General features: G+C 43.3%; 1 protein-coding gene across 2 annotated transcripts in view; it reads right to left on the bottom strand.

The window, feature by feature from the left end:
* MAP3K20 (mitogen-activated protein kinase kinase kinase 20) overlaps nucleotides 1-22,959 on the bottom strand; it is a 170,028-nt gene that overhangs the window by 26,259 nt on the left and 120,810 nt on the right. For both annotated transcript variants that reach the window (XM_045779685.2, XM_045779680.2), the window contains exons 11-14: nucleotides 17,930-18,065; nucleotides 6,219-6,263; nucleotides 4,363-4,393; nucleotides 4,125-4,264 (exon numbers count right to left, since the gene is read on the bottom strand). In XM_045779685.2, the coding sequence (XP_045635641.2) occupies nucleotides 4,125-4,264; nucleotides 4,363-4,393; nucleotides 6,219-6,263; nucleotides 17,930-18,065 (352 nt within the window). The remainder of the gene's footprint in view (nucleotides 1-4,124; nucleotides 4,265-4,362; nucleotides 4,394-6,218; nucleotides 6,264-17,929; nucleotides 18,066-22,959) is intronic.

The following is a 22,959-nucleotide window of genomic DNA, read 5'->3' as shown; positions in this document are numbered from 1 at the left end:
AACAGGAAGATATTTTAAAGATGTTAAATCTCAGACTACACCATAAATAAAACCATTCTTCACACCCTGCTGGAGTATACTAGTGATAAGTTAATGTTCTCGTGTACAGAATGCAGTTGTCGCCCTGAGTAACTGTGGGAAAAACAACAAAGAACATGAATATATCACCAGAGACTTTCACCGAGCCTGAACTCTCGCTCGAGGGTTTACTGCATTGTAAGGGCTCTTCTATGGGTATGTGTCCAACACTCCCTCCCCCAATGAAGCACAAAGAACTCTTAAAGGAAAGGAGGACAATTTAAATTATGATTTTTTTATACTCATCAGGTATAATCCAGCTTTTCTGTGAACTGAACACATCATGTAGAGAGTAAAAAAAAAAAGTGCCAATGTGAGAAAAATTAGATGCATTTTTCAAAGTGAAATGAAAGCTGTTGACACTTGACAATGTAATGAACACTTACGGATAGTCAGCCCTATTCCTTCCACATGGGCCTCCACGTGAAGGCTTCCGGGCACGGGGAGAAGGATGCTGAGACGGCCTGAAAGGGGCAACCGCCTGGCAAAAGGGTAGGCAGAAGGACTGCTCACTTTCATGACCTACCATTTATGGGCTGAGAGTCTCTCTGAGAAAGAAATGACTATGCTTTCCTTAGTGAAAGAGCAGAGAATGGAGGGCACATTCTCACCATCGGGTGTGTGTGTGTGTGTCTGACAGGTACCAGGAGGGCTCCTCTAGTCTGCAGGTATTCACCTGGTGTCCTCTCCCCAGAGGCCCAGCTCAAAGCATTACTTATCCTCATATCCCCATGAATGTGTACAGGATCTCCCAAAGCAAGCTTCCGTCATAGTTTCCCCTTAATCCTTCTCTGTCAAATAAGCTTATTTGTTATAAGAAATACCCACGACCCGGCTGAGTTTGAGGGAGTGTCACACGTTGGCCAAGCCCCCCGAGAGGCCAGTAACGTAGCCATGGTTTGAGCAGTTAGGTGGACGGGCCATACAGCTGGCTCGAGACTCCCCTCTCTGGGAGCTGTCTTCGTGCGTATACGCGTTCTCATCCGTGAGTTTCAGGGCAGGCGCGGGTCCCCCCACAGATAACTGGCATGCTCCTTCTTTTGGAGCTCAAGGCAGACACTCTGCTTCATGAGTAGAGGACACTGCACTGACGCCATCCCAACTAGCTCTTCCAAGGAGCACTTTTTCTCTATGCGTTTCTTGGCTTCTCTGCAGCATTAGAAGAGTCTAATTTTTGTAAAGCTTTTCAACCTTTGGCGCCTGTGACACCATTCTCTCCTCCTTGTCCTATTTCCTGGGTGGGCGTCCCCCTTTTCCTCCTGCCCAGGCTCCTTGACCTCTCCTTGCCCCACGCACCCTTCTTGAAGGCACACGGGCCATCCAATAGAGAAGGCTTCCCAGCTGGAAGAGTGTTCGTGGTCAGGCGTGTACATGCAGCTGTACTTTCCTTCTTTTTATTTCTTTATTGAGGTGAAATTCACTACCATGAAATTAATCGTTTTAAAGTGTGCTGAACCAGTAGCATTTCGTATCTTCGCCATGCTGTGCAGCCACTACTTCTGTCTAGTTCCAAAACATTTGGGGACCCTGTGCCCACTCATAGTCACTGCTCATTCCTTCCTCTACCCAGTCCCTGACAACCACTAATCTGTCTTCTATCTCAGTGGATTTACCTGTTTTCTGGATATTTCATGTAAATGGCATCCTACAGTATGTGACATTTCGTGTGTGGTCTCTTTCACCCCACATGGTGGTATTGAGGTTACTCCCTGTTGTGGTGTGGGTTCACTATACTTTTCTTCTTGAACCTGCAAACAGATCGCTTCCCCTGGAATCCTTCCCTTCTCTATTCACATTTTCATGACACTAGCTAGGCCTTATTACTTTGTATCATAACCTCTGAACTGGTCTTTCAAAACCCAGCCTCTCCTTTCTAATCCACAACTTGCAGAAACAAAGTTTTAAACATACCAATTCTCAAAACTTCCAGTACTCCTCATAGCTGGTCCAACTCCAGGCCCCTGGCCTGGAGCCCTGAGCTGTCCAGGGTCTGGCCTCGCGTCCCCTCCGCTTCTGTGGCTTGAGGCCTACCCCCCTCCCAAGGCTTCCATCAGACAGAGCCACCTCTTGCTCCTTGCATCGGACCCGTTTTTTCTGTTCCTTTACACTCTCTTCTGTTTCTTTCTCTCTTAACTCCTTATTCTGTCTGGATTCATGTTTTTGCCTTTCCTGCTCCTGTCTACATTTCAAATTCTGCCCTTCTCCAAGATCCAGCTCAAGGGTCCAGCCCACTCCAGGAAGTTTTCCCTCTCACCGCCCCCCACAGCCCCTCCCAAACAGAGGTAGAGAATAGTTCCTTTGCTCCCAACTGCCAAAACTCTTATGAGAGTTGTATGTACATGTTTTCTCTCTTCTCTGGGACGTACACTCAAGGGCGGGATTCTTCTCTGTATGTGCACAGGCCCAGTCTTGCAGTTTGTAGGCATTCTCTGATTTTGCTGAACAATACTAAGTTTGGACAGTGCTTGCCCTAATGATACCACCCAGCACGGAGAGGGCACTTTGTCCTAGGCCAGCTCGGAATATTTAAATCACTATGGTTTTGTAACAGCTCCTTAAGGAATGTCGGGTCCTTTATCGAAGACAGCAGAGGGGAAGGGGACATGGGAGCATCTTGTCTTCTGCCAAACAGGACAAGATTTACCACATTGCTCTGTTGGAACCCTGAAACTTCTCTGCACTACAGAAAATAATTTTTCCTACTGCAGCCCATCGAAGCCAGCTTAGCTTTGCAAGGTGGACGTGCCCACACCCAGAGTTCAAGATTAAATTACTTGCCAGCCTTTGAGATGTATGTTTATGCATGAGGTTTCCTACCCATAGCCTAAGAGGGAAAAGGTAGTGAGGTTAAGGCTAAGCCGTCATCCAGCAGGTGCTGAGGGGCTGTAAGGATATTCCTTGCATGGGCCCAGGGCCCACAGAACAGAGGTAGATGGGTTCTGTTTGGACCTCAGAGGGGATTTCTTTAGAAAGGCCACATTGGTGGCTCTAACGGAAGTAAAGGCAAAAGGAGTTGGTATGTTGGTAGAGACTTGGTGAGATGTGGATTTGGCTAAGAAGCTGCTTTTTCTACATTTCCTCCTTTGATTTCTCTTCTTTCTAACCTGTGCCCACTCCATCCACCCACACTGGGGTTGAAGAGGTTCGGGGAACAAAGTGATTTTATCCTAAGATCTCTCTTGAAACAGACCTCTGACTAATAACAATGTCCACAGAGATGCCAGGAATTACTTGGTTTGAGTAACTAAAGAACAAGACAAAACAGATAGATCTGGTTGCTAAACTACGGGGGGCGGGGGAAGCCACGGCAACAAAAACAGGTTTAGCTTTGCAACTGTTCAGGACTTCAGCGTGAGGGGACGTGGTGGCATTTCCTGAGCAAATGAAGGATGAAATCCCCGGTGGTCGTGTCAGTACCAGGTCAGAATTACAGACACTGTGAACTGAAGTCATGTCCCCACGATGTGGGGTGCTCTGGTGGCTTAACTTTCGCTCAGTCCATGGGCAGGTGCAGCACCCTTAGGGATGCCCAGGGGATCCCCAGCCTCTCCGGCCTCACACGAAGTCGCCTCCTTTCCTCCCGGGTGGATGGCGGTTCTGCGGGCACCACACAGCCATGTTTCCAGGTCCCCTTCACCCGGCTCATGCCCGCTGTCCTTCTGCTCTCCTTAACGTCTCTGCGGAAGACTTTCCACACCCACCCTCACTTCCCCTGTGTGGCATCTCCTGCAGCTGTCATCTGACCACTCTTGCATGATTAGCACCTCTCTTCTCTGCTAGATGGGAGGCTGCCTGAGGCCACGGAGTGATATCAGGTGTATCTAGGTGACTTCTGCTGTGCCGGGCGTTAACCCTTCTGCTCTTGGACTGTGAGAGGGAGTAGGGGTCCCATGGGGACGGCAGCTGATTATCAGCTGGTGTGGAAGTATTTCAGGACTGGAACAGCCATGCATTCGTGTGTGTATCCTCAGCTCTGACACGGGGTCTGCTACAAGGCAGGTGCTCAGTAGAGACCGTGGCCCAAACGTCCTCCATCTCTGAGGTACCTTCAGGTGAATGATGTGCCCCTTGGAGACGATGCCCATGTCTTTCAGGTCTTCTTCCTCCAGAAGAAGCAGTCGCTTTCCTGTAATGTTGTTTTCCTTAAACAAGCTTGCGTATATGCTCATCTCTGTTGAAGAGTCCCCTGAAGGAAGGGATTAGAAGGCAGAACAACATTAGATGGAATCCTGTCCAGAGCAAAGTTAACTGCATGAATTAAGAAGGTTAAGTTATTCCACTTGCCTTTTCTGACGAGCTGCTGAACCCAAAAATACTGTGAAAGAGAGGACATACATGGTTTTGAAGATTCACACGTCGTCAGTGGCTGGACTTCACAGTAAAACACACTTTTCGATAGATTAAAATGTCTGTAATTTTGCACTGTAATTTTCTGACTCAACCACAAAGGTAAAATGAAAGACATTCTGTTTATGGTTTTAAAACTTTAAGCTTCCAAGTAGGAGATATCCCTCCATGTGGAAGTCTTGGGACACTTAAGGGAATGTTGGTTTTCCTCCTTATTTGGGAGTTTTTAAAAATGCTTCAAGAAGGTTCTTACTTAGAATATTTTTCTCTTTATGTGCCGGTGGTCCCCGGGGTTGCTGAGCAGTACTGGTTTCCTCAGGAATTGTATGAGGAACAGGGACTACAGAGCTGTGGACAAAAGAGTGGGCAGAATGTGCCCTGTGTTCTAGGCCCTAGACCTGGTCAGGAAGTAGCTATGTGACCCACGAGAAGTTAAAGCTCGGAGCTTCCTGTATAGAATGAAGTTGGACCCAGTGACCCTCAGTCCTTGAATTTTACTTGGCACATGTTTACTGGTAGCCTCTCATATAGATAGAAGGGAGGCCAGACCCAGTCCCAGCTATTCTCTGGGGAGCCCTTGACCCTGGGATTTTATTTACATGGCTTGGAAACCCCTCGACCTCAGAGCAAAGACTAAAAATAACTGTTAGAGCTCAGTGCTTTTAAAAAAATTTCTTCTCAAATGAGATGGGCCAACTTTGCAGCTGGGCATAAAGAGATTCTATCCAGGCCCATGAATAAAGGAGATCCTAGGTTCTTTTTCCTTGTTAAGCAGGGCTGGGGAGACCTTTACAGTCAAGGAGGCCCAATGAATGGGAAGAAGTGGAGGCAAGTGGTGCCAAGTTTTCTCACCTTATACGATAAACCAAAGAAGTTAGCTAACGTTGAAAGCAGTGTTACTTCACCAGAATACAGTAGGCAGGGAGGGAAATGCCCGAGTCCAGAAACCAGGTTGAGTTAGGTAAACAGAGCTTCCCAAGAGTTTCTAGCAGTGAGTTTGTACACTGTGGCGTCTGGTCTGTTCCCTGGGGTGGGGGCTTACTAACGCTGGCATTACAGCTGTTTTTCATACAATGATACCTTGAGCATATAAAGTGGACCTGGACAGGCATAAGCCCCTGAGGCCTCTGATCAAGAATTCTCTGGACCTTTCACTAAAGAAACAGAGAGATGCAACAGGCTAAGAAGGATTTGCCCCTTAGGGTTTCTACCCAAGTGTAAGGTATAGAACTTCCTTTGGACTGAAATCATCTGTCCTCATCCGCTGGCTCCAGCTGCAGAGAATGTCTGGGAGCTCGTGGCCGTTCCTCCTTGGGAAGGCCAGGGTAAAGAGGAGCCTGTCACTTTCAAACAGGCCTGAGGTAGGAAGGAAACCCAGTTCGGCAGGATCCCAGCTAGCATTGCCTTTACCAGATCTTTCTCCGCTGTGATTCAAGTCCATCCCTGGTATTTTAGGAAAATTTAAGACCAATTTTTTTCCACATATGTTCATTTGATATCCTGGATCGCTCCTTTAAGGCTGTCATTGGTATTCACAATAGTATTCTGGAATACCTTTCAGAGCAAATAGGGAGGTGGAATCCTCTTGTAAGATTTGAAGAGATAGTTGCTTTGCTCGTGAGGCCTTATTTTAAGTCATTACTGCATTAAAAATAGAAAAACAAGGAATTTGTCAACTTCTCCTAGTTAGACTTTCCTAAGGCCCAGACCCCTCTGGCTGCATTTGTAACTTGTGGATAAATGTCTGAACCACCTGTCTGGGCCAAACAAGGTGTTCACAGAAGCCAGCTTACCACGTCGTCTTCAGTCCACGAGCCAATCTCAAAGGAGGGCAGCAGCTGCATGGGAAATACGAATGCAGTGAAAAACAAAAGCAATATTATCATTGTCTTTTTGGTTTATCCCTTGTCTTCCCATGTTAGGCTTTGGCTGCTGCTCTGACTTGGTTCCTCCTACAGGTTAGGTTGAATGGAAAGCACCTCTCCTGACCTTATGGGGAATTTCTCAGTGCTCCAGGCATTGTGCCCGCAGAAGCCAACCACCGGCACCAGCTTCTCTGGAACAATTCCTTGCACTTGGTGAGCTGTGGCAACGGTACCAGAGATCTTGAGATTGTCCTCTCTTGGTACTGGGCACACACACCTCCCGCAACGGGGCTTGGCAGTCAAGGAGTTTCTGACGTTTGCCACATACCAGAGCCTCCCTTGGAATTCCCAGTCAACATGAGGATCATGTGGTTATTAAGGAAAATTCCAAAGCAACCCTTTGGTAATCCGATGACTTATATGCTTCTTTTTACGGGAGAATTTCTAAGTGTTTAACCAAATGACTCACTCGCATTAACCAAATATTAGGACCCACGGATGAAGGACAAGTGAAATGGGACTCTGTCCCAAGTAACCCAAGTTGCAGAGTTTGCTGTGAGGGAAAACTCACCTAACTTCCCTATCAGGTATAGACACGAAAGATGACTTTACAGAACTTTGGCCTGCATCATTTTCAAAGCCAGAGAGCTACTCACTTCAGTATATGCCCGTGGCCATAGACTAAATGAGACATGCCTACAGAATCTGAAAAAAGAAAAAAAAAAAACAAAAAAAACCCCAACAACTGGGGCCTGGAATTCAAGTTGGCCAGAGCCATTAGCTTTAACTAACTTACCTTGCCAGAATGGTTGAATTGCTCATAAGATAACATGGCAAGGTGTCTTTCAACCTTTGTTAGAGTTACTTGTTTTGTGAATAAGTTGAAGAAAAGAAGTTGAATTTTGTTGCTTTTCCTATTAGTCTAAAAATTAGAGGGTGGGTGAGTTAATCCTTCTAATCTGCAAATATTTTGAACTCATGTGCACAAATCCCTGTTAGGAAAAGTATGCCCCTCCCTTCCAGCGGCTTTTAATTTAATTGGGGGTGAAATAGATAGGGATTATAGATGGAGGAGTTCAAGGCTACCTCCATGCCGGTTTACTTAGTGTCTGGCATACAATCCTTGGTAAATTTTTGTTGAACCATATTGTTGAATGGATACAACTGCAAGGTACATTTACTAAAACGCTCAATTCTCTGGGTTTAGCACGGAAAAGCAAGGGTTTCATAGACTAAGATGGGGGAACGGAAGGCATGGTGGCTTGAGCTGGGTACTATAGGGCAAGGGATAGAGAAGTGATTCTGGGCGAGAAGCAACAAGGCCAAACACCGGCAGTGGTGTGGGGGAGAAGAGGAAAGGAGGGCATGTTTGCCTCACTGGAGACTGCATGCAGTGTGGACATGTTGGAGGATAAAGGGGAAATGCTTAACAGCTTTGCTTAAAATGCTTACATTCTCTCTAGCAATGGTTAAAATCTAGGGAGAAAAGCAGATTTAAAAAAAAAAAAACCCACAACACCCACAAGTACAATGTATTTGAATGTGTACAGTTTGAATATTATGGCTAAGCTGCAAGGGTATAAATCACTGCTATCCTGTGTGTACCCTGCTACCCCCGTGTGCCCTAGTTCCCTTAGGATTGCCCCTCTCCTCCTCTGAAATACTTGACATATGTCGGCTTCATCACATGCACTCACCTGCTTCAATGATGCAGAAAGGAAAATGACTTGAAGAAAATCTAAAACTGAATTTGATCACAGAAAATACACGACAAGTGTTGTCTTCCCAGGGCGGCTGAATACAGCTGCAGAACTGTGTCATTCCCTTTCCCATCACAGAAACCAATGTGAAACAAGGCACTTTTTTGAAGAGTGCAAGGAACAACAGACCCAGTCACAGAAATATTCCCCTGCATCAAGACTAGCCTCTGTAGGGAGTGCGGCACGTGTAGTGTTTTGCTTTGTATACAATTCCCAAATGGTGTGCTAAACAAAATAGATAAGTATTTCTTACATGGTTGTAAACGTAACAACTAATCAAAACCAACGTATTTGGTTTTAGGGTCAAAAGGAGAGGGGAAGAGTTCTCTAGCCCCCGAGGGTGGCTCATCAAGACGGGACAAGGGGAAGGCAAAGATCCAGTGTGATAATCCCTCCGGCAGGATTCGTGCCCCAGGCTTGCAGAGACCAGTGAGAGGAAGGCTGGAACTAGGCACTGCTCCAAGACGGTTTGAATCGGGCAAGACGGGGGTAAGTTAGTGATCTCCAGCCACATCGTGCTTTACCATTTCCTTTACGCTTTCTGTACCTCCTTAGCATGTCAGTGTACCTGCTGTAGGGTGCGCTCTAAGCCTTTCGTTCTTTGGGGATAAAAAAAAAAAAAATCCACTTCGTGACTGCCCCATTGTTTTACAAATTCGTTATTTACACCCAACTGATTTCGGGAGAGAAAACCCCACATTCGTGTGTGTGCGTGTGACAGCGATTCCTTCCAAGATGTTGGGAATCCAGTCTTAACGAAGATCTGATATACACAGCAACACATAACAAAGGGATTTACTGTCAAAACGTTTATTGCAAAATGGAGTCTTAAAACAAAGAAAAGCAAAGAAAAGTTCACATCAAAATGAAATGTATGACACCAACTTGGATTTCTGAATACATGGTGGACTGTGTGCTGGAATATCAAATTCCAACTACGAAATCGGTAACTGGTCGTCTTACCACACACGAGTGAAATGTTCGTCCATACAAACACGATACAAGATATTTGGCATAAGATTTGCTCAGAATAACATTGTAATAGAATAGTTGAGGAAAAAGGTTTTGTTTAAAAAAAAAAAAAAGTGATAATGCCATCCTCTATTCAAAGCGCACACTCAAAGAATATAAATATTTTCTATGTAGTACAAAATTTTTTAAAAGAGTGCAAAAGCAGTATGTGCAGTGTACTGTATCTGACGTTAAAAAATAAACTATTCTGCACATTATATAAAATAATCAACGTAGGTGCTTCAACGCTAGTTGTAAAGTCAATAACCGCATGCCAGAAAGCTCCTCCCAGGCCCCAGGGCGCAACTCCGTGGCAGCCCGAGGGATCGCTGCTAGTCCCTGGTACACATTTTCCCCATCACAGAAATGCTGCAGGCGATGCCACAACCCAAAGAACAGAACACATTCTTCCTTCTGGAAGTGCTTAAGTGGGAACAGGAAAACAGTCTGACTCCAAAGCAGCAAAAGGTGCCTGATTATAGAAAAACGAGGCTCTGTTACTAACGTGTGTGGTGAGACACTGCTCGGTGTAACAGGCCTGTGGCGAGTCTAGTGTTACCGAAAACCAAAAAGGGTATCAATATTTAAGTCAGAATAGCTTTTAAGATGATCTTTGATGAAATGCTCACGGCTCCAGCGAGCACGCTGAAAAATAAAGTGATATCCGTCCTAGTGCTGTGAGAAGTCATCCTGCCTCTCGCCCTCATCTTACCTCGGGTTCCCTGATTTTCACGCGGATCGGTTTTGAATACCTCAGCTGAGGTCTAACGGATCTGCTGCCTGTTAAAAGTCACCGGCTGAACGCTGGCCCTCCACTTTCCCGGAGCATCCAAAACAAATGTGCCTCTGTGCCTTCAGCCCCTTCCCCTGGCTTATTAAATGTAAAATATTAAAATGTGATTTTGCTTCAACAGAGAGTCCTTTTAAAGTCACCTCGCTGCTCTGCAGAACTGTGGCTCCCTCAGTGATGTGTGTTTTATTGATTTTGGAAGTAGCGTACTAGGAGAGTGACCCCTCCCCCAGGTAAATTTTGCTGTTTTATAAAGTTTCCACCAGCATTCTTCAGGGGAAAGAAACCATTTTTCCGCAAGTGGGGATTTAAGATAAATGTCACCAACCTATACAATTCAGAGTGTGTGGTAGTTGTCATTTTGAAGCTGCATCCTTTGACTTGAGCAAGTTTGTTTAGGGGGAGGAATGAGATGTCGAACTCTAAAACTGCCAGGTTTAGCAGATTTCTCAGTGGAGGGAGGGCCAACGCTGTTGGTACAGTGGACGGAATTCTTCCCTGGGCAGGGCTGCCCCTGGCGCTGGGCACGCAACACACCCCCAGGCCCCGTGATCACCCAGACTCTGCCCCCGCACTCGCCAACACCATGAGGGGCCCCAGACGAGAGTGGCTGGTGGGGCGCCCTCAGATTCTGTACGTTCGACTTTATGAATACAGAAAAAAAAGATGAAAAAGAGTACTTATATTTTTAGTTGTATGGCTCTGACAATTAATTACCACAACTCAGAGTTTCAACTACCATTTTGAATCTTTAAATTTCTTAGGGTTTCTTTCATTATTCTCTTTATAAATGTACATTCTTGTGAGTCAAATAATTGGAAATACATCCAGCATCAATAATTTGCCATTTCAAAAACTGATCTGAAAAGTGAATTAGAAGCTGCACAATTATCTTTAGAAATTCTGTGTAATAAACAGATCTTTTAAAAAGTAATAAAACTAATAATAGAGTCTAAATAATCTTCACAGATGGAGTGAGACCACTTTAAAATTTTGTTTATACAATTCAGATTTTAGGGATGTTCAAAACCATAGAAAGACACTGATTTGGAACAGAGAGTAAAATAATGCCGTGTGGTAATTTCGATTCCAGGTGGAGAACAATTTCAAACGTTATCACTGAAGCTTTCAATTCTGCTGTATCCTAAATCCCTGAGGTTTCTTCTTGGTGGAGTGTTGGGCTACAACCATCTCTGGAATACTGGTGAGGAAAATGGCAGCGGTTGAGAGATGGGGGAAATACTACCTCATTAATGGTAAACCTCAGTCTGCGTAGAGAGAGTCCTGTTACCTTTCTCTTTTGGCCCTAATTGGCTACTTTCATTAATGCACCAAAGTTTATGTGTAATTACAATAGGCTTATATGTAAGTGAAGAAAAATGTCAGTGTCATTCTGTTTATATGTTCTGATTTTGTTGATGATTCTTACATGAGACAGGGTTTACATTCTTACATAAAGGCACAGATCCCAAAATTAGCCCAGAGACTCCCTTCCATGCCCACGCTGTGAACTCTGCAGCACTCCCCTGTGTGTGTGATCCTCTTCCCTGCTCCCCTTTTCAGCTTGCACTCGTCACACGTTTCTGTACCATATAACGCATTTGTTCTGTTGACGGTCAGGCTCTCCGCTCGCTGGCGTGGGTGCTCTGTGAGCGCGAACATTCCCCTCTAGAGGGTCCCTAGAACAGGGCCTGGCACAGAGCAGGGCTCAGTGAATATCTGTGGGACAAACGGCTTTATGTTTACCCAGAAAGATGTGCAGGAGGCTTTTAAACTGCTTCCTCTTTGGCCAGACAACCGCGCCCCAGGACAGGCCGCGGAGTCGGGAGCTGCCCACCATCCCTCTGCTCTGCTCCCGGATGCTCTGCGTGGGGGGCTCAGCGTGAGTGAGGGAGCACGTCTCTGGCTGCGCCGTGTCCGTGCCTGGGTGCCGCCGGCACTAGCTAGTGGGGCGCGTGTATCCGTGCTTGCACAGATGGAGGCGTGCCACACTGGGTCCTAGGGAGCCCATCCCCTAGGGAAAGCTCCACCTGTTCTGGTTCTGCTTCGTCTGTGGGTGGTAGCAGGGCCTGCAAACACCTCAGGTACGTAGTCTTCAAAGAGCACCAGATTACATTTGTTCATATAGTTTATATTCTAAGAATGTTCTCTTTTATCTTTCCCGAAAGCTATTCTTTATAACTTCCATTTCCTACTACTCAACAAACATGACTTGAAATTGATCGCTTAGTTTTCCAGGTTACTGTAACTCCTTATATTTTTAGTATCTTTTCACTGGCTAAAATTAATGGACCACTTCCCATGGGCCTGGTACTGTGTTAAGTGCTTTACATGTATTATTTCATTCAATCCCTACAATAATCCTTTGAATCCTCTGAAGTGGGTCCTGTTATTACTCCCATGTCAAAAATGAGCACAGACACACACAGAGGTTAAATAATTTTTAACAGATTGCACAGCAGTGTTGAATCCCAATTTGACTCTAGATTCTTCTCTTTATCACTGTGGTAGAGAGACTGTTCTACATTTCACACCCAGAACATTTTAATAGTTATCTTTCTCCAAATAAAGCTGCCACAGCGAACTGATAGTTTTGTGATATTTTTCAGCTGTTAATAGGGATTAGAAGCATGTCATGTTTCAAATTTCAGGAGGCTTTTTATGACTGAATATACTTGGAAATAGTATTAGATAATATCTAGGATGATATCCTTTCTTAAATTTCCCATAAAAAGACCCACCAGAAGTATTTTAGTTTAATAGTCAAATGAATGGCACTTCTTTCCAATACAGGCTGAAAAAAGTTTTTGTGCCTTTGCCTTTCTGTGTGTGTGTGTAGGACTACAAATGTTTTGTGGTCTTTTTAATCAGTGTTTTATAGTTTAAACAAGCTTTGACATATATGATAACATTCCGAGACTATTTCTCTGGCAAACTAGGTTTTCGGAGCGGCACCTACATTCCCTTTAACACTGGCATGGCTGAGACAGGGTTCAAAGAAAAAAAAAAAGACAACTCTGGAAGGCTGGATATGATATAAAAAGAAGCCTTCATCTGGTACTTCTGTCTCAGTAAGTATAACTTATCTTTGCCATTCCTTTCAGAATCATTAGTTCCCTCTTTAAAACCTCTATACACCTGTTTAGAACCCAGGACGCCCCTGCCCCTCGGGAGAACAAACACGCACACCCCAGTGGGGGTGCAGAGCGGGTGTGTGTGAGCACTCGTGCTGCCTGCAAGTAGCTCTTCAAGACCATCTCCTTCTCCTTTTATAAACTAAGCTTAGATGGTAGTGTGGTGTTCAGAAGCTTCCAGGGCTAGCGCTGGTATGAAAGCCTGCAACATCTGCTGTTGGTTTCAACTTAGAGGATGTCTTCTTCCAGTGTACCGTTGAGATCATCTCTCAGGTTTTACTGTGAGTAGCTGTGCCATTAAGTATTGAAAATTCTTGGCATTTCGGTACTTCTGAAGAGTATTTGTTATAGCCTTCTTGCATCTCAATTTTTTTATTGTTAGATTTTGTAGTCACTATCAATTATTTCTGGCAGTACAGTGTATTACCATAAGAAAAAAAAATGTAGTGTGTTACAGGAAAATCAGTGTCAAAGAAGAATGAGGAGGTAAGAGGGCTTTCTCAAAATGTAAGTCTTCTTAAGCAATTAAATAAATCAAATCCAATACAAACGTTAAAGTATTTGTTTAAAAAAGCCAGAATGTAGTTAGTTAAAATACTATATTGTGATAGAATCATAAATTTCTATAATCAGGCACCACATCTGCTGACTCAGTAAATACACCTTTCTGGCTTAACTCCCCCCACCCCCCATTTGTCTGTAAGCAGGAAAAAAAAAAGTAAAATCTTTAAAGAAATGACTGTCATAGAAATGTGATTGGCCTAAAAATTCGGTGCTTATTAGTTTTCTACCTCCTTACTGGTTGTTGTACAGACTGAGCAAGTTTCTTTCGTTTTTCCAAACATTTTCAATTTTATTACTTTGCTTTCTGCTTTCATTCGCTATTATTATCCATGTCATTATCCTCCTCATCACCGTCATCATCATCATCATCGTCACCTTCTGACAAGTCAAAATCACTGAACCCCAGGGCCATGTTGACCTTCTTCCCCTTTCTCTTAGATGTGGTTTTGGAAGAATTCTGCTTGGCTTGCATGTTTATCTGCATCCCAGAATGCAGCACAGCTCCTGCTTTGTTCATTGAGAAGATATCCCCAAAGCCCATCAGCATCATGGCCTGCAGACTTTGGTTCATGCCATGGCCCTCCCCGTTACTTGCTGCTGTGATCTGACATGACATCTCTGCACTGTTTGACTCCTCTGTCTTAGATTCAAAGTAAGACTCCTCAGACATTCTTGCAGCAAGAGGCAAGAGAAGCTATCATGAGGGAAGAAAGGACAGAAGTAAAAAGAGAAATTAGGACCAATTTAAATAAAGGAAGTAGATACCACAAAATTAGTGGGTGCCGCACAGAAGGTAAATGATTAGTGAAATAAATGAATGTGGGGAATTAGGTGAGAATTTGTTTAATGGCAGGTTTGGCTCCAGCATATTTGCCATCATTTGTACATGACGGAGTAAATCACAACCCAAAGTTTGCAAAGCATCACAGCAGGCCAGATTTCAAACGGGAAGGAAGTCGCAAGTTTTAAGCCCTCATTTCACTTAAAACAAAATAGTTTCGAGGATTGCACTTAATTTTTCCCAATTTCACTTTCACAGAAACATTTAGGTAACTATTAATTTAAAAAAGAAATTAAGTAGAGATTAAATCTCAAGTAAAAAAATCAGGAAACCTTGTACCAAAGAATAAAAGAGAAGGCATGAAAGCAGTTCAGTAGTCAGTACCCTTCTGGGCCATTAATCTCCTTTTTATCTAGATTACTATTTGACTCTAAACTAAAACTGAGTCTAGAATTCACTGGTTTCCGTTTATTATTTATTACAGCTAGATATAAAACTAGTTATGCAACTTATGATTCACTTGTGAACAAATTCTAGATGTCTAATACTTAAGTAATAAGTATGTAAATACAAATGAGAACTGGGAGGAGAGGAAATTAGCATTAATTTAGACTGTTACCTCTTGCTCTATTCTCTAAGTGTTCATCTTTTAGCAGAATTTGTTTTCTAGGAATTCCCCCTCTCACAGTGGATACTGACATCTATTTTCTACCTTACGTAATTATTTTGAACAGCTAACCTATCCCCATAAATGTTGATCATACTCATTTCAGAGGTAGAATCGTCAGCATCTAAAAAGTGTTACTGCCTCCTCTTTTGAGGAATAAGCAAATTGAGGCTTATATTTTTTGGTGTTGCTTAAATATTGGTAAATTTATGATAAACAATGTACAGGTAACATATAGGATAATCTTTACATCCTGGGTGTAAAGATATATTTTAAGGCCAATTTCCTAATTTTTAAATTGGAGTTTTGGGTTTTTTCTTTTTTTAAGCTTGCTTTTTTTTTTCCCCCAAGTAATCGCTACACCTTATGTGGGGCTTGAACTTCTGACCCCGAGAGATCAAGAGGCTCATGTTTCTCCAACTTAGCTGACAAGGCGCCCCCTGGAGTTGAGTTTTTTTAAAAATATTTTACTCTATTAGGAAAAGATCTCCAAAGTTGTTAGCTCAATAAGAACTTCATATGCTTCTGCTTTTTAGCGGTACCAGTTATATGGAAGAAAAAAAATTGCTTTATATCCTTTAACACTGGAAACAGGATATTACTTTCCTTGCAGCCGAACTTCCCAGCCTTTCAGATTTGTTTTCAATTGTTCGATTCTCTTAGGGAGCGCTTTGTTGCTGATTTATTACTTCATAGGTCCTTCCTCACGTTATGTTAAATTCTCAACAGATGTCTCTCAAATAAGTTTTTATTTCGAAAAGAAAATTTTTACATCAAGCTACAACAATTAAAAAATAAACATTGTTCGTATTTATGTTTGGAGAATTCATCTTCCCAAATACTTTCAACTACTGTTTTCATTTCAGGAAAGAAAATAGTGTCCTTCCTTGAAATAAATCCAATAATTCCATTTTTTATGAAGTTACATAAATGTTAAACTTCTTTTATAATTAAGATGAGGCTACATACACACGGAAAGCCTAAGCCTCCAGCTACTTTCTTTTTAAAAGGTTTATTTTATCTTTCTCTCGGAAACCTCATTTAAAGTCAACTAGAAATTGATGTAAGGATAAAAGAAAATACCTACTTAGAAATACCTGAGCACAAACTTTCCTTCAGAAATACCAGCTCTAAGCAGAAGAGACATTAAAAAGCAAATACTGTAAGAAAAACTTAGCCTCGTAGGTTTAAAAAAAAAGGAAGAAAATCTCTGAGATCATGCTTCATGCTGTCCATTGTTAGATGGTAGCCTTCAGAGCGGTTCCTTTACAGAAAGTTTTCTGGAGTTAAAATGCAGGCATACACCCTACTGAGCACTCCCCTATGGTTTCATTATTTATTACACAACTATGTTACTAATAGCAATAATGTGTGCAAGGCAGCCCACGATTTCTTAGCAAAACTAATGCCAATAAACCAAAGAAAGATTCTAAGGCATACTGTAATAGGTAGTTTAAAGTTTTTTCTTACAATGCTACATTTAGAAGGAGTCAAGCCATGCAGTGCTTTATAGCTTAAGATTTCAATGTACTTAAAAAAAAAAAAAAAAAAGAACCAAAAACCCCACCTCTCAGCCTTCAGGAGACAGCCATGTTTCTGACTCTGCTCAGCTCTGGGAGAAGCAGTGCTCCTTGCAGACCCTTAGGGCAGTGCTTTCTGAGTCTGCCGGTTGGTACCAATTCAACCAGAACAGGAGGCTTCCCTCGACCTCCTTCTCGAGGGGCAAGTTAAATTCACTGAACTTACAAATGTGGAACCTTTTAATGTCCCATGGCAGCGTTTTGTATAGCAATTCAGTTCTTACTTTGGAAATCCCTGCACAGCCAGAGTCACTTTGGAAAAAGTTAAATCTGATAATAAACATTTAACTTCACTGTTTTTCCCTTTTTCGGATATCTGGTCGCTTCTCCACATGAACTGGAAAAGGAGGCAAACTATTTTATTCTTTAGGCACTGGAAAATGCTTTGCAACTGGGCACTGGCTGCTTAATGAAGATTAAGGCTTTTAAAAATAGGAAAGCTTTTTGAGGATCATAAAGTGCACTTAAGTATTTTTTTGGTATAACTGCCACAGCAACTATCAAAAATGAATTTAAAATATGTAACAAGTTTACCTCTAATCTTACCATTACTTGTGATTTTAAAGTGGACAAACATTACCCATTAAAAACCCTGAAAAAGCCAGTGATAAACTTAATTCCTGAAATGATAAATCATTACAACAGGGAAGAATGCTGAAATTTGATTAGACTTTAATATATCATGGCAGGATATAGGCGCAAGCTAAATATTTAACTAGCGAAATCCTTAAAAAGAATCTTTATTTTCCTCTAAATAGAAGACTTGGAAGAAAACCAAGGTATTTCCTAAGTGTAGTAAATACTGGAGCCTTGTCCCAAGGGAAGTCTTTTTCTAATCTTTTGCTGCAATGATTATAACACTACATCGAGTGAGGAATATTAATGCTTGTCATTTATATGTCACTAAGTTTGCTTTCTTTTAGAAGGAAACCTTGGTTAAGTTCTGCCACATCAAGACTCTTAGACAGCTAGCTGCCTTGGCCTTATGCTTATTAATTACTGATGGACTCCATGGAGTTAATCAGCCTTTAGGCACATGTTCTGGAGATCTAACAGATGGTATGAAAATACACTGCATTTTATTTTTGTAATTCTAATATACAAACACACTGACAATAACAGTTCTTAGAGAAAGAGCCAGAAATAGGCTAAGCTTTTCTTTTAAATTTCTGACATTTTGTTAATTGAAATTAGATCTGCGTGCTGCTTGCGTGTAAACGCAGCCCCTTTCCCGTGCAGGCAGAAGGCAGAAAGTGAGGAGCTTGGGGGGGGGCGGGGAGAGGGCTGCCATGCTGCCCGCTAGGCTCCATCTTCTAAGTGGGGGGCTGAGCTACCCTGTTGGGAGCACTCACCGGGGTGTTGGACTGCTCCGTCAGCTTTTGCTCCCACATCCTCAGACGTCTTTCCCGTTCTTTGAGCTCCTGCTCTTTACAGCTGAGGTCCCGTTCGAGTTTCTTCAGCCTCTCCAGGGTTGCTTCAATTTCGCACCTGCACAGAGATGACTGGTTTAAGTCTCAGCTTTGCTCAAGAGTTATTAAGCGCTTAGTGGTTCATCAGAATGCTTAATCAGTGTGAAAGGCTAACATTTGTGCTTTTATTTTTCACCAGTTTCATTGAGATATAACGGACCTACACCACTCTGGAAGTTTGTGTACAGCATACTACTTTGAGTTACACATACTGTGAAATGATGACCGCTATCAATTTCATTAGCATTCATCATCTCATACAGAAAAAGCAAAAAAAAATTTTTCTTGTGATGAGGATTCGAAGATAGACTCTCTGAACAATTTTCTCATAAATAATACATTAGACTGTAGTCATGCTGTACATTACATTCCTTGGACTTATGTATCTTGTAACTAGAAGTTTATGCCTTTTGACCACCTTCCTCCTATTTGTCCCCCACTCCCTAACCATAAATCAGATCCTTTTTCTCTGTGAGGTTGGAAAAACTTGTGCTTCTAAACCAAACAGTAAATAAGAACGGAGAATAAGAAATCTGTCATATCCTACAAAATCAAGAGGTAGTTTCTAGTTTAGGAAAAGTGCAAAGTCCTTCCTTAACGAAGCATCGGAGACCCACTGGTAGGGCCTAAGCTATGGGGCCACGTGCTGGTCTCGCTATTTAGCGAACACTGACATTCAAGTAGCCCTGTACAGCTTAGCGCTATTACACATGACCCCAAGCAACGGGTTCTAACCCCATATAAAGAGATGGGGAAAATGATATTCAGGTTAGGTGCTCCATGTCCCATCGCCAGCAAATTCACGTTCACCTCTTCCCTAGCTGGGTGCCTCATCAACTGATTGACCCGGTTTCCTCTGCTAGAGGGGGCGACGATTATCTTAAATCGGTTCCCCAACCGGCCTGATCCTAGTAACTACCCGGCAGCTTGTTAACAAGTACTCAACAAAACACAGATTCCTAGGCCCCTTCCTTAGAGCTCATGATTCAGTAGGGGGGGTGGGGCCTAGGAATTTCTGTTATTTAATAAAAGACCCAGGTGACTTTTATAAACAGGCAAGTGTGGGCCAGATGAACTCTAAGATTCTTTCAAAGTCTCGTCATTTTTTTTTTTTTTTGGGAAGTTCCCGCCTCAGTCTCTCTGTAGGCTGACCAAGCTCACCCCTGGGGATATGTCCAGTTCTAGGAACCTGTCCTTTGTAGAAAGTGAACTGCTGACATGGCTCAACACAAGCTGTCTTCTTCCTTCAGGGCCGTCACTGTGTGTGTGTGTGTGTGTGTGTGTGTGTCTCAGTAGCTGGAAGTTCCTTCCCTTGGGGGTCTGAAAGGCCTGGAAGCAGCTGACGGCTGAAGGTTAGCTGTAAGTGCTGCTTCCGGGTGCCACTGAGACAGACCCGCCGGACCCACGGCGTGAGGCTGGCTGGGACCCTGACGATGGGAGGTACTGCCCCAGACGTAAGTGAATGGATATGTGTAACCCAAAGCTGCCTATTTGTCTCCAGGGAAAATTAGACTAGACGGGCAGCTTACTCCAGTGCCCTTGTGGATGAGAACGAAATGAAAACAAGAAAGCTGTGGGCATTAACTGGCGACATCCAAGACAGGGAACAGCTCCTGAGGGGGGTCTGGATCTGGGCCTGGCACTTCACCAGTTGTCTGAAAGGTACACCGCGGGGCCAGGGAGGTCGCGAGTGAGTGTAAAAGCATCTGCTGTCAACAACCCCAGCCCTTTTCCTGGTGCCATTTGAAAATAACAATGACAGAAGTAGAGTCACACTACAGACCCTAAAGAAAGGCACTAAATCAGCAATCTTCCAGAATTACGACGGTCATAAAATCCATGTTTTATATTTCTGGGCATTTCTGACAAGAGTATTATGCTCATTCACAGATGAGTTTGTGTTTATTTTCCAGATGGAGGATTGAGGGGAGAAAATCACTGTGGAAAAACTTAGGTGAAACTTTGGTAACAAAGGAAGGATGAGCCACCCTGGGAATCGGGGGGGGGGGGGGGTAAGCGGGCGACGGAAGGAGGCAGCAGAGCCGGGCACGCTCGGCGGTAGAGGGCCGGGGCCTGGGGCTGCTGTCCGCACGGTGCTTTGGCCCGGCCACCCGCACCCTGCCAGACAGACGCAGTGTGCCCCGGCTCTGTTCGGTGTAGGGCCGGCACATTCGAGCCCACTCGTCTCTTAAGCTAAGTTTCAGCTCTGGGAGCCGACTGTGGTTGTGAGCCCTTCCGGAAAACAGATCAACAGTTAAGCCGAAAGCTGTGACACGGAAAACCAAACACTGAGTAAAGTGTGCTTCCTCAACCCCCGTGCTCAGGCTGAGCACGTCCAGCACTGCTCCCCCGGGCGCCCCGCGTCTGCAGCGGGGGCTGGAGGCGGCGCGGGCACCGGGGCATCAGGACAGCCGCGCCCTCACTGCCCCCTGCGTGGCGCACGCGTTGTTTTGCATCAAATCGTGATGCACGTGGATCACCTTCCTGTTCTAGGAAGTGTTTTAAAAAAGTCTTTTAGTTGCTGAAAATTATAGGTTTTTTCCTTAACTCAAACCCAACTAAGGTTGACTTCCCCTCGTATCAATTTTCCAAATGCCAAAAGCAGGGAGTGAACTGGAATTATCTTTTTAAGGTCAATTTGTAAAAAGAGCCGTATTACACGTGACGATAGACAGACATAATGTATAGTAGTGCTATACAGTAAACGATTTGTGCTAATATCCAAATCGCAGAGGTTACATTTTTTGATTTGTTTTTTGTTTTGAACAAGGCATGCCACAGCGAGAATATTCTGATCACCAAGGAGGAAGACAGCCAGCAAACATTCTGCCAAGAGGCCCAGCTCTGAACACGCCGTCCCAGCACCGCACAACTCGCTCAGTGCGGATCACCACAGGTCTGTAGACAGTCACACGGGGCAATGAAAACTGCAGACATGATCACTAGGGTGACACATTTCTTGTTCTTAATACTCACTGCTCTTATTGCTAATAAGTCAATAAAAGGAGAGAGAAGCTAAAAGATATGGTGAACAAGGAAATGCCTGACAGATTTCTTTCCTATCATCTATTAGGTCAAAGGAAAAAACACAGTTTATGTGGCTTTTAATAACCTAGTTTTAAAAACAATTTTAAGAATAATCATTTAATTCTCTAAAACAGGGTGTTTCATCGGGTCTATGTGTAAGGAAGCTCTACCAGAAAACAAGCGTTTGCCAGAAACACCAGATTTCCTACACATGCTTTCGACCCTAGTCATGTGGTTTCAAACCCCAGCCAAAAAGGGGAAAGAGAACAGTCTGTGTTGTTCTTAGAAATATCCAGATGATCTGACAATGCATTTAATTCTTTTCGGTATGTGGCATAGAGTGGGGTAGATGTTTTGCCTTAATCATAACCCGAAACGATCGTGCTCTATAGTATTTCTCTTTGCTCAAAGGAAGTGAACTCTGCAAGCTAATGAGCAGCAGGCGTGGCACTGGCCACGGGTCCACGAACAGCACTGCACAGTCGGTGTGTCACCGCGGGCCTGTGGGGCCAGACCACGCACTGGCTCGGTCTCACATGGTGTGATCGTGGACAGGTGACCCAGCGTGTCCAGGCCTCAGATTCTGCATCTGTGGTAAGAGTCAGGATTGCCATGTGCAAGCGTCTGGTAAGAATACAATGAACGACAGCTGTGTGTATTGTTACTTTGACTAATACTATTATTAGTATTACCGCCATGGTTTTAACCAAGTTCAGTTAAAACAGCTCTGCAACTTCTCAGACTGGCTTAGTGGTTCGGGTAAAGATGACTAGGTCTTCTCTCACCAGCTCTCAGGATTAACTAGTTCCTGAAAGACAGCCAGGAGGAAGCCAGCGAGGCAACTGTTTGCTTTTTACTAAACTATGTTAATCTATTAACCAACGTTATTTTCCTCATCTTTTCACTGTCCACGTTTGTAGGACGTAAAGATATCCAAAAAGAAACTGCTCTCTCATAATTTCATTATCCATTGCTAACAGGGACCTTCTGATACTTTTCTCTGTGTGCACATACCACATATATGTAAGTTTATTTTACAAAAACTGCAATCATCCCAGTCATACTGGACCCTAGCCTCTGTTTTTAAATCATCTGTCAGATCTGTATTATCATGAATGGCTCCATCTATTCTGTATATGGAGATATCATCCATTTTTAAAACATAAAAACCACAAAACCCCAAAAATCTTCTATTGCACTGCCAGTCCAGTTTGCAATTCCGAACGACGCCGTGCTAATAAGCGGGTGTCCATACATTCTTGTACAACCTTTCCATTTATTTTCTTAGGGATAAAATGGTAGTGGTGGAAGGGTCTGAAAGGCAGTATTTTCACCAGCAACATATAGAAAGTTCATAATGCTGGATATTTTCATAACGTAAATCTTTGCCAATCTGGTAAATGAATAATGTTCCCTTATAGTTACTTATTTTTCATATTTATTGGCCATCTGATTTCTCCTTTTGTGAAATGCCTTTCATTCCTTTAGAATGAGATCATAATTAAAATGTTATTTTAAAGACAGTAACTCTGTCTACTACAGCGGTTTTCAGAGTGTGATCTGGGGACGCATGAGAGCTTTTCAAAGGATTCCAGAGGTTAAACTGGTTTTCAGAATAACATTAATACAGGATTTGCCTTTTCTACTCTCATTCTCTCACAAGCATACAGACTTTTCCAGAGAATTCATGATAGGTGGCAAAGCCACAGGCTGAATATAGAGGCAGGATTTATTGTTTCTTCAATGAATCAATAACTACATGTTAACATTTTTTTCTCCATGCTCATTTTGAGTATGGTAAATATTGACAGATGTAATTCATTGAAACAAAAGCTCTTTGTAGTCCTCAATCATTTTTCAGAGTGTAATGGAGTCCTGAGACCAAA

The sequence above is a fragment of the Ursus americanus genome, chromosome 1 (genome assembly GCF_024610735.1).
Source record: "Ursus americanus isolate L20-20 chromosome 1, mUrsAme1.1.p, whole genome shotgun sequence".
Lineage (NCBI taxonomy): Eukaryota > Metazoa > Chordata > Mammalia > Carnivora > Ursidae > Ursus > Ursus americanus.
This window is presented reverse-complemented; position numbering and strand designations above follow the sequence as displayed.